The sequence below is a fragment of the Trichosurus vulpecula genome, chromosome 1 (genome assembly GCF_011100635.1).
Source record: "Trichosurus vulpecula isolate mTriVul1 chromosome 1, mTriVul1.pri, whole genome shotgun sequence".
Classification (NCBI taxonomy): domain Eukaryota; kingdom Metazoa; phylum Chordata; class Mammalia; order Diprotodontia; family Phalangeridae; genus Trichosurus; species Trichosurus vulpecula.
In genome coordinates, this window is record NC_050573.1 from 80778617 (window position 1) to 80792418 (window position 13802).

Sequence of the window (13802 nt, forward strand, 5' to 3'; positions counted from 1 at the left end):
CTCCAGCATAAAATACAAATTTTTTTAACCAGCCTTCTACGTCCCTGAATAACCTACCTCCCACCTACCTTATTTCATAAACTATCCATTTCAGCAAAACTGGATTGGCCAGTCATGCCTTGACCTCCTAGTCTCCTAGCACTGACCCCAGCCACCCCCAATTCTTTTGGTTGCTTCCAATTTCCCAAAATGAGGACTCCTCTTTTACAAATGGCACCCAGTGTCCCGGGTGTTGCAGGGAGGGGAGAGGAGGAGGAGAATCTCTAGGTTACAGAGCCCATTTATAGAGAAAGGCACAGAACCTTGAATGCCATGCCAGTCAAGCCCATCTGTAGCAAGACGCTGCTCATGCCAGAACGATATGCGACAATGTGTTTGCTCCAGCCTTGCCCATTCTTCTGCTTTGCTATTTCTGCCTTCTTTTCTCTTGGTTATTTTGTGCAAGTTCCTTAGGAAGAAGACTAGCTACACCTTGGCTAAACTAAAAGGGGCTCTGCTCATTCCTAGTCCGCCTAGGAGAGGCAGGGTGTGGATGAAGGCAATAGCTGCCCCAATTTCCTGGACTAGGACAGAGGGAGAGCTGAAAATTCAGGAGAGGAAATAGGAATACAAATACTTTCCTGAGATTTCCCTCATATTAACTGAAGGGGAGATGATAAAGAACAAACCCCCAAGAAAGGATAAAAGCCCCTTAGCACAGTACCTGGCACATAGCAGGTACTTAGTATTTAATGAACTGAATGAACAAAGACAACACTTAGGGTTTAAAAAAAAATTCTACATGCCCACACTCTGGCCTTATTGGGACAGGTCCCTCTCCCCTTCCTCACCACCCCCCTCTCCCCACAAACTGTTCCTACCACCTGAAAAGAAAACAACCTTTATATAGAGGTGGACCAACTTGCAAGTGCTTTCTCCTGTCAGGACTTCGTTCCAGGAAGCCCAACCCTCAGCAGAGCCTTTCACACTAAGGAATCAAAAACCTCACACAATCATGGAACGAAAGCTATAAGGTGGGACCAGGGGCAAGGCAGATAGAGATAGGATACCCCTGGCTATAGTAAGGGGCAGAGGAGTTTGCCAGACTAAGCCACCAGTACCCCCTTTAACTGACACTAGAACCCTAAGAATACAGGCCTGTTCTCAAAGAAATTCCCAACATCAACTGGATTCCCACTTGTAAAAAATATTAGACATGTAACAATAGAAAACGAAGTCCCTTCCACTCTAATAGGCTAGGGTGAAAAGCAATGCTGCTCCCCACTCCCCTCCCTTTTCCTATCCCTTTCCCCACCCCCTGTTCTTCATACCTCATCATATTCCTCCTCCACTTCCTCCTCGTGGCTAGCTGCCATAATTTCCACCTCCTCCTCACTGGCTCTGTGACTTGTCTCCTTTTCTGTTTGCCCCTGCTTCTGCTCCACCTCTTCTTGTTCTTCTTCTTCCTCTTCCAGGAAGCCTGCTGAGGCTGTGCTGGTGGACACATGTGAGTCCATGCTCTGGTGGGACTGAGAGCTCAGCCTCTTCTCCTGCAATATAGAAAACCTAGAGATTACACCTTCAATTACTCCTCATTCACCTGCTTCCTAAACATGAGCAGATGCAGCTCTTGGCCCTCTGTTATTCTTGATCTAGAATCTCTGTGTCACAAAGCTGGGCAACAATCACATTTTCAACTATTAGCAGGTTGTGAAGGGCTCATAAATCTTAATCTCTAGCTCCAGTTCCACTCAAAGAGATGCCAGAAGCCGCCTAATCTAACCTCGATGGCCTAAATTAAATCCTCTCCCAAACATGCCCAGCATGTGGCCACTGAGATGCACTTGAAGACTTCAAGGAAGGACAGGAGGAAAAGGGAAATGAGAGCTAGAGCCCACTGCACTTTTAGAGAGCTCTCTGAAACTTCCACCAACTGCTCCTCGTTCTGCCCTCTGGGGCCAAGTCAAACAAGCAAGATCCCTCCCACACGAGAGCTCTTCAAATATTTGAAGACAATTATGTCTCGCCAGAGTCTTCTCCGTGGGAAACATGCCCAGTTCCTTCCACCAATCCTCCTTCTTCTGACAGCTCCTCCTCTGCCTCTTTCAATGGCTCCTCTAAAGCCTCCAGTTCTCTAAAGGTAGGTTTTCTCCAAGGCTCTGTCCTCACTCCTCTTTTTGCTAAATATCTCCTTTTTTTTTTAACACTCTCTTCTTTACCAACTCCCAAGATTTCAACTACCACCTCCATAAAGAAAGGTCCCAGAGAGGCGTTGTCTCCTGAATTCCCATTCTGCATTACCATTTGCTTATATGACATCTCTAGCTTGATGTTGTAGCGTTTCAAACCCAACATGTCCAAAACTAAAATCTTTCCCCCATCAAAACCCACTTCTTGACTATTCTGATTCCAGTAATAATTGTACCATGAAGACTTGAAACCTTCGTATCATCTTTGACACCCTCCATTCTTGTCTCCAACATCTGGGAGTGACTACTACATCTTGTTACCCATTCATTCATCGAATATTTATTAGGCTCTTATATTAGGTATTTGGGGAGATAAACAGTTAAGATAAAACAGGGAGGGGATAAACAGGAGATCTGGTATTCCTCTGCATAAAACTGGCAGTTGAAGTCAAGATGAGTGTGCTAAGGAAGAGGGGATGGAGAAACAAAATAGGGCCAAGGACAGAAGATTAGTGAACCCTCTCCTTAAGGAAGAAAAGAGGATAAGGAGCCAGCAAAACAACTTAGGAAAGAGGAGAACCTGAGTATATAGTGTTCCTGAAGTCAAAGGAAAAGAAAATATCATTTAGGATGAGCTGGTCAATAATACCAGAGGCACTATTAACACCTCTACAAAATCGTTTGCATCAGTTGCCACTGCCCTAATTCAGAGCCTCAATACCTTCTACCTGGACTGCTTGCCTCATCACTTCAAAGCTTACCTCCCATAGCTATCATGTTATTCTCCAGATCCAAACCTTTATTGATTCCTAAATGCCTATCAAATAAAAGTCCAACCTTCTTAGTCTGGCTTCCAAGGCCCTCTATAATCTGGCTCCAATCTCATTTTCCAGCCTCACTATTCCACACTTCAGGCAAAATGACATATTGGTTTTTGATCATTCAATGCTTTCTTATACCTAGAATACTCTGTTCTCCCCCAACTCCAGCCTTTTAAAATCTTTTCCTACTTCAAGGCCCAGAAGTAGCTATCGTATATATGATCATCTCTATTATAGTTATTCATATGTATGTCTTATTGCCCCTATTAAACCACAAGCAATCTCCAGAACAGCAGGGACAATTTATCATACATCTTTATGTCTTTCTCTGTCTCAACATCTAGAAGTGTCTTTCCACACATGGCAGGCTCAAGTATTAATTGAACTGAACTGTACCACTATCCAAGCTTGGCAACCTCAGGACTATCTTGGACTCTTACTCTTTCAGGTTACCAAATCTTGTCTGTTTCCAAAAGTCTCTCATCTGTTCTTACTACCATCACACTCATCTAGGTCCTTAACATCATCATCATAAAAGTAATAATAACCATAGCTAACATTATATATATTTATATTACTTATAGAGCTAGGCACTGTGCTAAGTACTTTACAATTATTATCTCACTTGATCCTCACAACAACCCTGGGTGGTAAGGACTACTATTATCTCTGTTTTACAGATGAGGAAACTGAGGCAAAGAGAGGTTAAGTGACTTACCCAGGGTCCCACAGTCACATTTGAACTCAGGTCTTCCTGATTTCAGGCCAGTGCTCTATGTACCATGGCACAACCTGGGGGACCTGACATCTCAATGCCTGAACTACTACAAATAGCTGTTTTTCTTGTTTCCCTTTCACCTTCACTTTTTTGAAAATCCTATACAGTGTCACTAGACTGCTGTTCCTTAAAAATACTTTTATCACACCAAAGACCTGCTCAAAAACCTCCATTGTCTCTCCTCTGCCTAAAGAGTAAAATCTGAACTTCATAATCTAGCATTCAAAATCTACCACTTGATACCCATATACCTCTCCAAACTTCTTTCTCAACTACCAGCTGTGATCTTGTATAAGATACTTCCTCTCTCTGGGACCTTTCAGAAACACAAAGTTTATTTTAATCAATCAACAAGTAATTATTAAATATAATTAAGCCGAATATCAGGAACTATTCTAGGTGCTGGATACAAAACCAAAAATGAAAATAGTCCCTACCCTTGAGGAACTTCTTATTACTTAAGGAGCCTACTATCAAAAGAAACAACATGTATGCACATAAGTAAATATAAACTATGTATAAAGTAAATGTGAGACCTTTTTGGTTGTTAGAGGTAAAAGCAGCTGGGGGAAGATTGAGAAAGGCCTTATATAGAAGATGGCACCTGAGACTGCAAGGAGGCATGAGGACAATTTGTGCATAGGCACAGAAAAATGCAGAGTGTGAGGAACAGGAAGGAGGCTAGATGGGCTGAACATCAGAGTGTAAGAAAGGTAGGTTAGAGTAAAGGTTTGGACCTGGCTTATAATGTAGCAAAGGAGACTTAAAAGGAGTAGCTAGACTAAAAGGAGAATGGAAATAGCAGTGTTATGAAAACCCAGAGAGAGAGAGTATCTAGGAGAAGAGGAATGTCAACATTATGAAATGATGCAGCTACGTCAAGAAGGATGAAGTCTGAAAAAAGGCACTGAATTTGACAATTAAGAGGTCAATGATAATTCTGGAAAGTGCAGCTTCAGTTGAGTGACAAGGGTAGACGAGCAAGAGGAAAGGAAATGGAGAAAATGAATGTGCTTGTTCAAGGAGGTTGGTGTGAAAAGAGATATATAGAACAACAGACTAAAAGGATGGGAGGGTCAAGAGAGGGATCTTTTTTTTCAAGATGGGAGAATCATGGATATATTTGTAGGCAGCAGGGAAGGAGAAAGCAGGTGAGGAGAGACTGAATATTAGAGAGAAGGTAAGATTTCAGAGAGAATGGAATCAAGAACACAAGTAGAGGGTTGGCCTAGGCAAGTAGTACTACATGTCCTTCAGAGGCTGGAGTAAAGGAGAAAAAGAATGGGGGATGAAGTCAAAAGGCTTTAGGATAAAGAGGGAGCTCAAATTGAATAATTTATAGTTCAAGTCCTCTTCTGAGAAGGAAAGGGAAATGAAGGAAGGGATGAGGTCTGAAGGACTGAGAAAAAAAGATTTGAAACAGCCAATGTGGGTAATGTGATAGTCATTAAGGAAGAATAAAATGATTGGCTAAAAGCAGGTGAGGCAATAGGGAGAGAAGGAATGAAAGGTTATGGTGAGATCCAGAAACTCAAGATTTCTTACTATTTGAGTGTTATACTTGTGGGAGACAGTGAGATCAAGGGTGTGACTGCTCCTGTCTGTGGCTGAGGCACACTGAAGGCATAATCATGGGAGTTGAGGACACTGATGAATTGGAAGGCCAGGAGGATCCAGAGAATATTAACAAATAAGCTTGAAATCCCTCAGTGCAAGAACAGGGATTGGTGTGGAGAGAAGACTATAAGCCAGGTACCAAACTCCTTGAGAAAAGAGAATGACCTGGAAGTTGGTAGAGAGCTGCCAAGAGGATCTACATCAGGTGATGTATACTGAGAGTGAACATCAGAGGAGAAAAGGCTGCTCAGTGATGGGGAAGGGGGAGGATAAAGTCTTCAAATACAGGTAACTTATCTTCCCCTTAGCTTGTTTTCCCAACAGTGTAGACAAACACATGGCCTCAAACACAGAAGGTATTCAGTAAAAACTAATGGAATTAGTCTCAGTACAAGGGAGCAACACAAACCTCAACCATGCAGAGGGGGAGTGCAAGTAGACACTATGCTGGCAGGTACTCAACTCAACACCCAAATGTGGAGGCTATGGACTAGGCTAGAAGAAACACAGTCCCACTCAAGAAACACTCCTAAAGAGGGAGTCATGGTCCATTGGCCTTTTGTAGTAAGCGGGTGAAGACATGGTCCTCGCCCTAGAAAAGCCTTCCACCTCTAGAAATCCCCTAAAGGGTCTGAAAGGGGAGATATAATCTCTGCCTTCAGGTTGCTCCAATCCTGGGCAGAAGTGAAAAGAAATCCCTTTCCTTGGTGAGGGCAACTCAGACAGGAATTTTGGAGAAGCTCAAAGTTCAAGGGGCAAGGGGATAGCTAAAGCACAGGCTATTATCTCATAGGATATAAATATGAAAAGAAAGCCCGGGGCGGAGGGGGGGGGGCAACGACCCTGCGGCCTCAAGGCCACATGTAGCCCTCTAGGTCCTCAGGTGTGGCCCTTTCACTGAATCCAATATTCACAGAACAAATCCCCTTAATAAAAGGATTTGTCCTACAAAACTTGGACTCAGTCAAAAGGCTGTACCCAAGGACCTGGAAAGGCTACAGGTTCCCCACCCCTGATGTAGCCTCTCTTATTTTATGGCTAAGGAAAGTTATTGGGTTTTTTTGGAGTGGGGAAAGCACGGCAATTGAGGTTAAGTTACTTGCCCCAGGTCACATAGCTAGCAAGTGTGTCAAGTGTCTGAGGCCATATTTGAACTCAGGGCCTCCTGACTCCAGGGCCAGTGCTCTACTCACTGCACCACCTAGCTGCCCCTGACTAAGGAAATTTAAAGTCCAGAAGCAATGACATGAGCAAAGAGATGAATGTTGCCAGGAAGGGCTTTAATGAGGAAAACATTACCAAAAGTCAACGTGTCTCTGATGATTGCTCTGGCACCTACAGATTCAAAGGGCTCAATAAGTGGTGGGCTCAGTGAAACACACCAAATAATATCAGTATACATGAAGGCAGAACAGAGCCACCTTAGGGGAGCACATGAAGGCTATAGCCAGGAAACCCAGGGAGCAGCAGCCACACAGGCAGTAAGGGGAGGAAATGAAATGTCTAAGAATAGTTCAAGACAGGAAAAGATCCACATAGAATAGTGGCAACAAAACAACTACAGAGAGGAAGAGGCTCCCCGCCCCCCCCACCAGGTGCCAGGTCACCAGATTTCCCGACGCTTCTAACCACGTTCTCCTTCACCTATATCCCACTACTCTTATGCCTCATCCCTTTACTGCCCTCATACCTTGTGAGGGAATAACTGTTTCTTCATTTTATAAAATCTGAGAAGGGTAAATGAGGCAGAAGGACTCCTGGCTCTTTACAAAATTTACTAATGCATAAAAGTAGGTAACGTTAAGGATAAATGTACTCTCGCACCTAAAAAAAAAGTCAACTGCCTAAGGATGAGATGGTGAAAGTGTGGCTGGACAGCAGTTCTGAAAAAAGATCTGTGGGTTTTGGTGATCTGCAAGCTTAATCTGAGTCAGCTAGAGGGCACAGAACACTGTCAGACACAAAGTCAGAAAGACCTAAATTCAAATCTGGCCGTGACCCTGAGCAAGTCACTTAACCCTGTTTGCCTCAGTTTTCTCATCTGTAAAATGAGCTGGAGAAGGAAACGGCAAACCACTCCAGTATCTTTGCCAAGAAAAGCCCAAGTAGGGTCACAGAGTCAGACGTGACTGAAATGACTGAACAACAACAAAAGCTTAATCTGAGCCAACAGTGTTACAGCAACCAAAAACAAGAAGGAGATCTTGGGCTGCATTAATGGGAACACACTGTTTCAGAAGCAGGAGGGGAGAGTCTTACTGTTTTCTGCAATCTGGTCAGATGACCCCTGGATTACTGGGGTCAGTTCTAGCTAGCACACTTTTAAGACACTGAGGAACTAGCGTGTACACAAGGGATGGTGACCAAAATTGTTGGGGCTCAGAATCATGCCATATGAGAAAAGAAATGGAGATATTTAGCTTGGCAGAAGAGGACTTAGGTGAGGGCATAATCACTTCAAGTAAAGAGTTATCATGAGAAGATGGCAGCCAGAAAGCAGGGACTAGCATGAGCTCACCACCCCCCCCACCCAAGCCCCTCCAAAAACCTATAAAAAATGGCTCTGAACCAATTCTAGTATTGCAGAACCCACAAAATAGCAGAAGGAAGCAGGGCTCCAGGCCAGGACAGCCTGGATGGTCTCTGGGTGAGGTCTATCCCGCAGGGAGCTGGGAGCAGAGCCCAGCATGGGTGGCGCAGACCAACGAGACCAGGAGCCGGGCCGGAGCGGGCCCTAGCGCCCTGTATCAGTGAGCTGCAGCAGTTACCAGACTTCTCAACCCACAAACACCAAAGAAAACAGAGAAGGTTAGTGGGAAAAGCTGCTGGGGACAGTTTAAAAAGGAGTTCCTGGTTTGGCCACTGCCCCAGGGGCAGAGGAGGTGGGGCAGCTACAGAAGTACAGCCGCAGTTGCTTCTGGCCCCAGGCCCACCTGGTGGGAGGAATTAAGTGGCGGATCAGAGCAGGAGTGAAGGGCCTGCTGAACATCTAAGTCCAGTCCGGGTTGGGGGTTCTTGGGGAAGGAGGAGTGCTGGTGTGGAAAAGCTGGCGCATCCCCCCAGGCTTGGAACATAGTTCTCTGAACTCTACAAGCAGTCATACCCCGCTGAAAAACTCAAGGGTCAAGTTAGATGGCTGGGAATATGGCCAGGCAGCGAAAACGCACCCAGATTCAGTCTCAGACTTTGGAATCTTTCTTTGGTGACAAAGAAGACCAAAACATATAGACAGAAGAAGTCAACAAAGTCAAAGAACCTACAACAAAAGCCTCCAAGAAAAACATGAACTGGTCTCAGGCCATGGAAGAGCTCAAAAAGGATTTGGAAAAGCAAGTTAGAGAAGTAGAGGAAAAATTGGGAAGAGAAATGAGAAGGATGAGAGAAAACCATGAAAAACAAGTCAATGACTTGCTAAAGGAGACCCAAAAAAATACTGAAAAATATACTGAAGAAAACAACACCTTAAAAAATAGACTAACTCAAATGGCAAAAGAGCTCCAAAAAGCCAATGAGGAGAAGAATGCCTTGAAAGGCAGAATTAGCCAAATGGAAAAGGAGGTCCAAAAGACTACTGAAGAAAATACTACCTTAAAAATTAGATTGGAACAAGTGGAAGCTAGTGACTTGATGAGAAATCAAGATATTATAAAACAGAACCAAAGGAATGAAAAAATGGAAGACAATGTCAAATATCTCATTGGAAAAATCACTGACCTGGAAAATAGATCCAGGAGAGATAATTTAAACATTATTGGACTACCTGAAAGCCATGATCAAAATAAGAGACTAGATATCATCTTCCAAGAAATTGTCAAGGAGAACTGCCCTGATATTCTAGAGCCACAGGGCAAAACAGAAATTGAAAGAATCCACCGATTGCCTCCTCAAATAGATCACAAAAAGAAATCTCCTAGGAATACTGTCGCCAAATTCCAGAGCTCCCAGGTCAAGGAGAAAATACTGCAAGCAGCCAGAAAGAAACAATTCGAGTATTGTGGAAACACAATCAGAATAACCCAAGATCTGGCAGCTTCTACATTAAGATATCGAAGGGCTTGGAATACGATATTCCGGAGGTCAATGGAGCTAGGATTAAAACCTAGAATCACCTACCCAGCAAAACTGAGTATCATGCTCCAAGGCAAAATATGGATTTTCAATAAAATAGAGGACTTTCAAGCTTTCTCAGTGAAAAGACCAGAGCTTGAATAGAAAATTTGACTTTCAAACACAAGAATCAACAAAAGCATGAACAGGTATACAAGAAAGAGAACAAGAAAAAGAAATTGCAAGGAACTTACTAAAGGTGAACTGTTTTGTTGACATTCCTACATGGAAAGATAATGAGTATGATTCATGAGACCTCAGTATTAGGGTAGCTGAAGGGAATATGCATACAAATATGTTTATGTATATATATGGGTGAATGTGTATGTATGTATATATCTATGTGTGTGCATATATATATATATATATATATTTAGAGAGACAGAGAGAGAGAGAGAGAGAGAGAGGGGACACAGGGTGAGTTGAAGATGAAGGGAAGATATCTAAAAGAAATAAAATCAAATTAAGGGATGAGAGAGGAACATACTGAGAGAGGGAGATAAGGAGAGATAGAATGGGGTGGATTATCTCGCATAAAGGAGGCAAGAGCAAGCAGTTCTGTGGGAGGAGGGGGAGGGCGGATGAGGGGGGAATGAGTGAACATTGCTCTCATCAGATTTGGCCTAAGGAGGGAATACCATACATACCCAATGGGGAATCTTACCCCACAGGAAAGAAGAGGGAAGAAGATAAAAATAAATGGGGGGGATGATGGAGGGGAGGGCTGATGGGGGTGGAGGTAGTCAAAAACAAACACTTTCGAAAGGGGACAGGGTCAAGGGAGAAAATTCAATAAAGGGTGATGGGTTGGGAAGGAGCAAAATATAGTTAGTCTTTCACAACATGAGTATTGTGGAAGTGTTATACATAATGATACACATGTGGCCTATGTTGAATTGCTTGACTTCTTAGGCAGGGTGGGTGGGAAGGGAAGAGGGGAGAGAATTTGGAACTCAAAGTTTTAAAAACAGATGTTCAAAAACAAACAAAAATGTTATTGCATGCAACTAGAAAATAAGATACACAGACAATGGGGTGTAGAAATTTATCTTGCCCTACAAGAAAGGAAGGGAAAAGAGGATGGGAGGGGAGTGCGGTGACAGAGGGGAGTGCTGACTGGGGAACAGGGCAACCAGAATATACGCCATCTTGGAGTGGGGGGGAGGGTAGAAATGGGGAGAAAATTTGTAATTCAAACTCTTGTGAAAATCAATGCTGAAAACTAAATATGTTAAATAAATTAAAAAAAATAAAGTAAAATAAAGATTTCAAAAAAAAAAATCAAAAAAAAAAAAAAAGAAATTGAAAGAATCCACCGATTGCCTCCTCAAATAGAACCCAAAAAGAAATCTCCTAGGAATACTGTCGCCAAATTCCAGAGCTCCCAGGTCAAGGAGAAAATACTGCAAGCAGCCAGAAAGAAACAATTTGAGTATTGTGGAAACACAATCAGAATAACCTAAGATCTAGCAGCTTCTACATTAAGAGATCGAAGGGCTTGGAATACGATATTCCGGAGGTCAATGGAGCTAGGATTAAAACCAAGAATCACCTACCCAGCAAAACTGAGTATCATGCTCCAAGGCAAAATATGGACTTTCAATAAAATAGAGGACTTTCAAGCTTTCTCAGTGAAAAGACCAGAGCTTGAATAGAAAATTTGACTTTCAAACACAAGAATCAAGAGAAGCATGAAAAGGTAATCAAGAAAAAGAAACTGCAAGGGACTTACTAAAGTTGAACTGTTTTGTTTACATTCCTACACAGAAAGATGATGTGTATGATTCATGAGACCTCAGTATCAGGGTAGTTGAAGGGAATATGCATATATATATATATATATATTATATATATATATGTATACATATGTATATGTGAGTGTGTATGTGTGTATGTATGTACATATATATGTGTATATATATATATATATATATATATATATATATATATATATACAGAGAGAGAGAGAGGGAGAGAGAGAGCGAGCAGGCACAGGGTGAGTTGAAGATAAAGGGAAGATATCTAAAAGAAATAAAATCAAATTACGGGATGAGAGAGGAATATATTGAGAGAGGGAGATAGGGAGAGATAGAATGGGGTAAATTATCTCACATACAAGTGGGAAGAAAAAGCAGTTCTGTAGGAAGAGAAGAGAAGGCAGGTGAGGGGGAAATGAGTGAATCTTGCTCTCATCAGATTTGACCTGAGGAGGGAATACCATACATACTCATTTGGGTATCTTACCCCACAGGAAAAAAGGAGGAAGAAGATAAAAAAAAGGGGGGATGACAGAAGGGAGGGCAGATGGGGGTGGAGGTAATCAAAAACAAACACTTTCGAAAGGGGACAGGGCCAAGGGAGAAAATTCAAAAAAGGGGGATAGGTTAGGAAGGAGCAAAATATAGTCTTTCACAACATGAGTATTGTGGAAGGGTTATACATAATGATATGCATGTGGCCTATGTTGAATTGTTTGACTTCTTAAGCAGGGTGGGTGGGAAGGGAAGAGGGGAGAGAATTTGGAACTCAAAGTTTTAAAAACAGATGTTCAAAAACAAAAAAAAAAAAGTTTTTCCATGCAACTAGAAAATAAGATACACAGGCAATGGGGCGTAGAAATTTATCTTGCCCTACAAGAAAGGAAGGGAAAAGGGGATGGGAGGGGAATGGGGTGACAGAAGGGAGGGCTGACTGGGGAACAGGGCAACCAGAATATACGCCATCTTGGAGTGGGGGGGGAGGGTAGAAATGGGGAGAAAATTTGTAATTCAAACTCTTGTGAAAATCAATGCTGAAAACTAAACAAAAAAAAAGAAAAAAAAAGAAAATCCCATTTCTCACCTGTAAAAAAACAAAAAAAAAAAAGAGCTATCATGAGGGAGAAAAGTACTTTTTAACCTGTGCCTACATGGCAGAACAAGGAATAATTGGAAGGTGCAGAGAAGCATATTGCAGTTCAACGTAAGGAAAACTTCCTTAAAAAATAAAAAAAAGCTGTTGTAAAATAAAATCAGTTGCCTAGGGAGGTAGGCATTGGAGAGGTTACAGAGGATGCATGACCACTTGCAGGGGATGTAGTAAAGGGATGCTGCCTGAGGTCTGGGTGGGAAAAGACAACCCGATTCCTCATTTGGATTCCAGTATTTAGTCCCTGAGGCCCCTGAAGTTGTCCAGGGCTGGGTCCCAAGAGCAGCAGAAATAAGGTCCTCTGATGCCTCTCACCTTAAGACCTCTTTTTAGGACACTCAGTGTAGCTTAGTGGGAGAGGCACTGTGCTTAAGCATCATTAGACCTGAGTGTCGTTACTGGCTCTTGCACTTGTTATATGACCCTGGGCAAGTCACTTAACCTCTCCAAAGCCTGTTTCTCCAGCTACAAAACGGGGATAATCGTCCTACTAATTTCTACCTCATGTTTGCTCTAAGAAAAGTCCTTTTAAATCATAAAGTGCTTTGGAAATGAAAGCTATTATTTTTCTCACTGTTGTGCTCTGGGTTCCCCAGGAGAAGACACAGGGATGGGTAGTATGGATCAGGCAGGAGGGGACACACATACTAACAGTTGTGAAGTAATGACCCCAGACTCTTGACAAGAGTGAAGGATGAGTCCTGAGGAACAGAAGTCAAGATTCACTATATTATGAGACCCCTGCTGGGGAAGGTACTGACAGACACATTGAAGGACATATAGACGAAGATAAAATGAAATGATATTTTTAAGTTCCTTGCAAAACGAAGTGCTGTGTAAATGCTAACTATTATTTTATTTTAAAAATTTTATAACATATAATAGTTTCTTTCTCCAACATGGGTCTACATTCCCACAAAATGAAGAACCAGAGCACTAGTCTGAGGACTTTTCTTAGGAAAGACAAAGTGAGAGGAATAGAAAATGCCCAAGGTTTAAGAAAGGTGCTTTTGGGCACAGATCCTCAGAGTGGGAAAGAAACTAGGACTCAGTGTCTCAGGAAATGTCTCCTGCCCAGCCCAGCTGATCCATGGTTAGACTTTAGTCATGGGAGATTCAGATGGCTGTATTCTGTAAACTCCCAGAATCTAAAAAGTTGGGAAGGGGTCACCAGGTCAACTTACTGATAAAGGAACACCTACTATAACATTTACAACAAGTCTTAACACAATCTCTCTCTGAATATCTCCAGTGACATGGAATTCAGCACTTAAAAAAGGTAGCCTTTTTCACTACTGGAAAGCTAAAAAGTCTCTCTCATATACACCAGGGATCTGCCTCCTTGTGTAACTCTTAGTCATTGGTCCAAGTAAGAATCACACATGGTTAGACCTGAAAAGGATA

General features: G+C 42.5%; 1 protein-coding gene across 18 annotated transcripts in view; it reads right to left on the minus strand.

The window, feature by feature from the left end:
- The window catches only part of SCRIB (scribble planar cell polarity protein), a 75347-nt gene that overhangs the window by 50840 nt on the left and 10705 nt on the right, over positions 1–13802 (minus strand). For all 18 annotated transcript variants that reach the window (XM_036756951.1, XM_036756885.1, XM_036756839.1 and 15 more), the window contains exon 14: positions 1311–1529. In XM_036756951.1, the coding sequence (XP_036612846.1) occupies positions 1311–1529 (219 nt within the window). The remainder of the gene's footprint in view (positions 1–1310; positions 1530–13802) is intronic.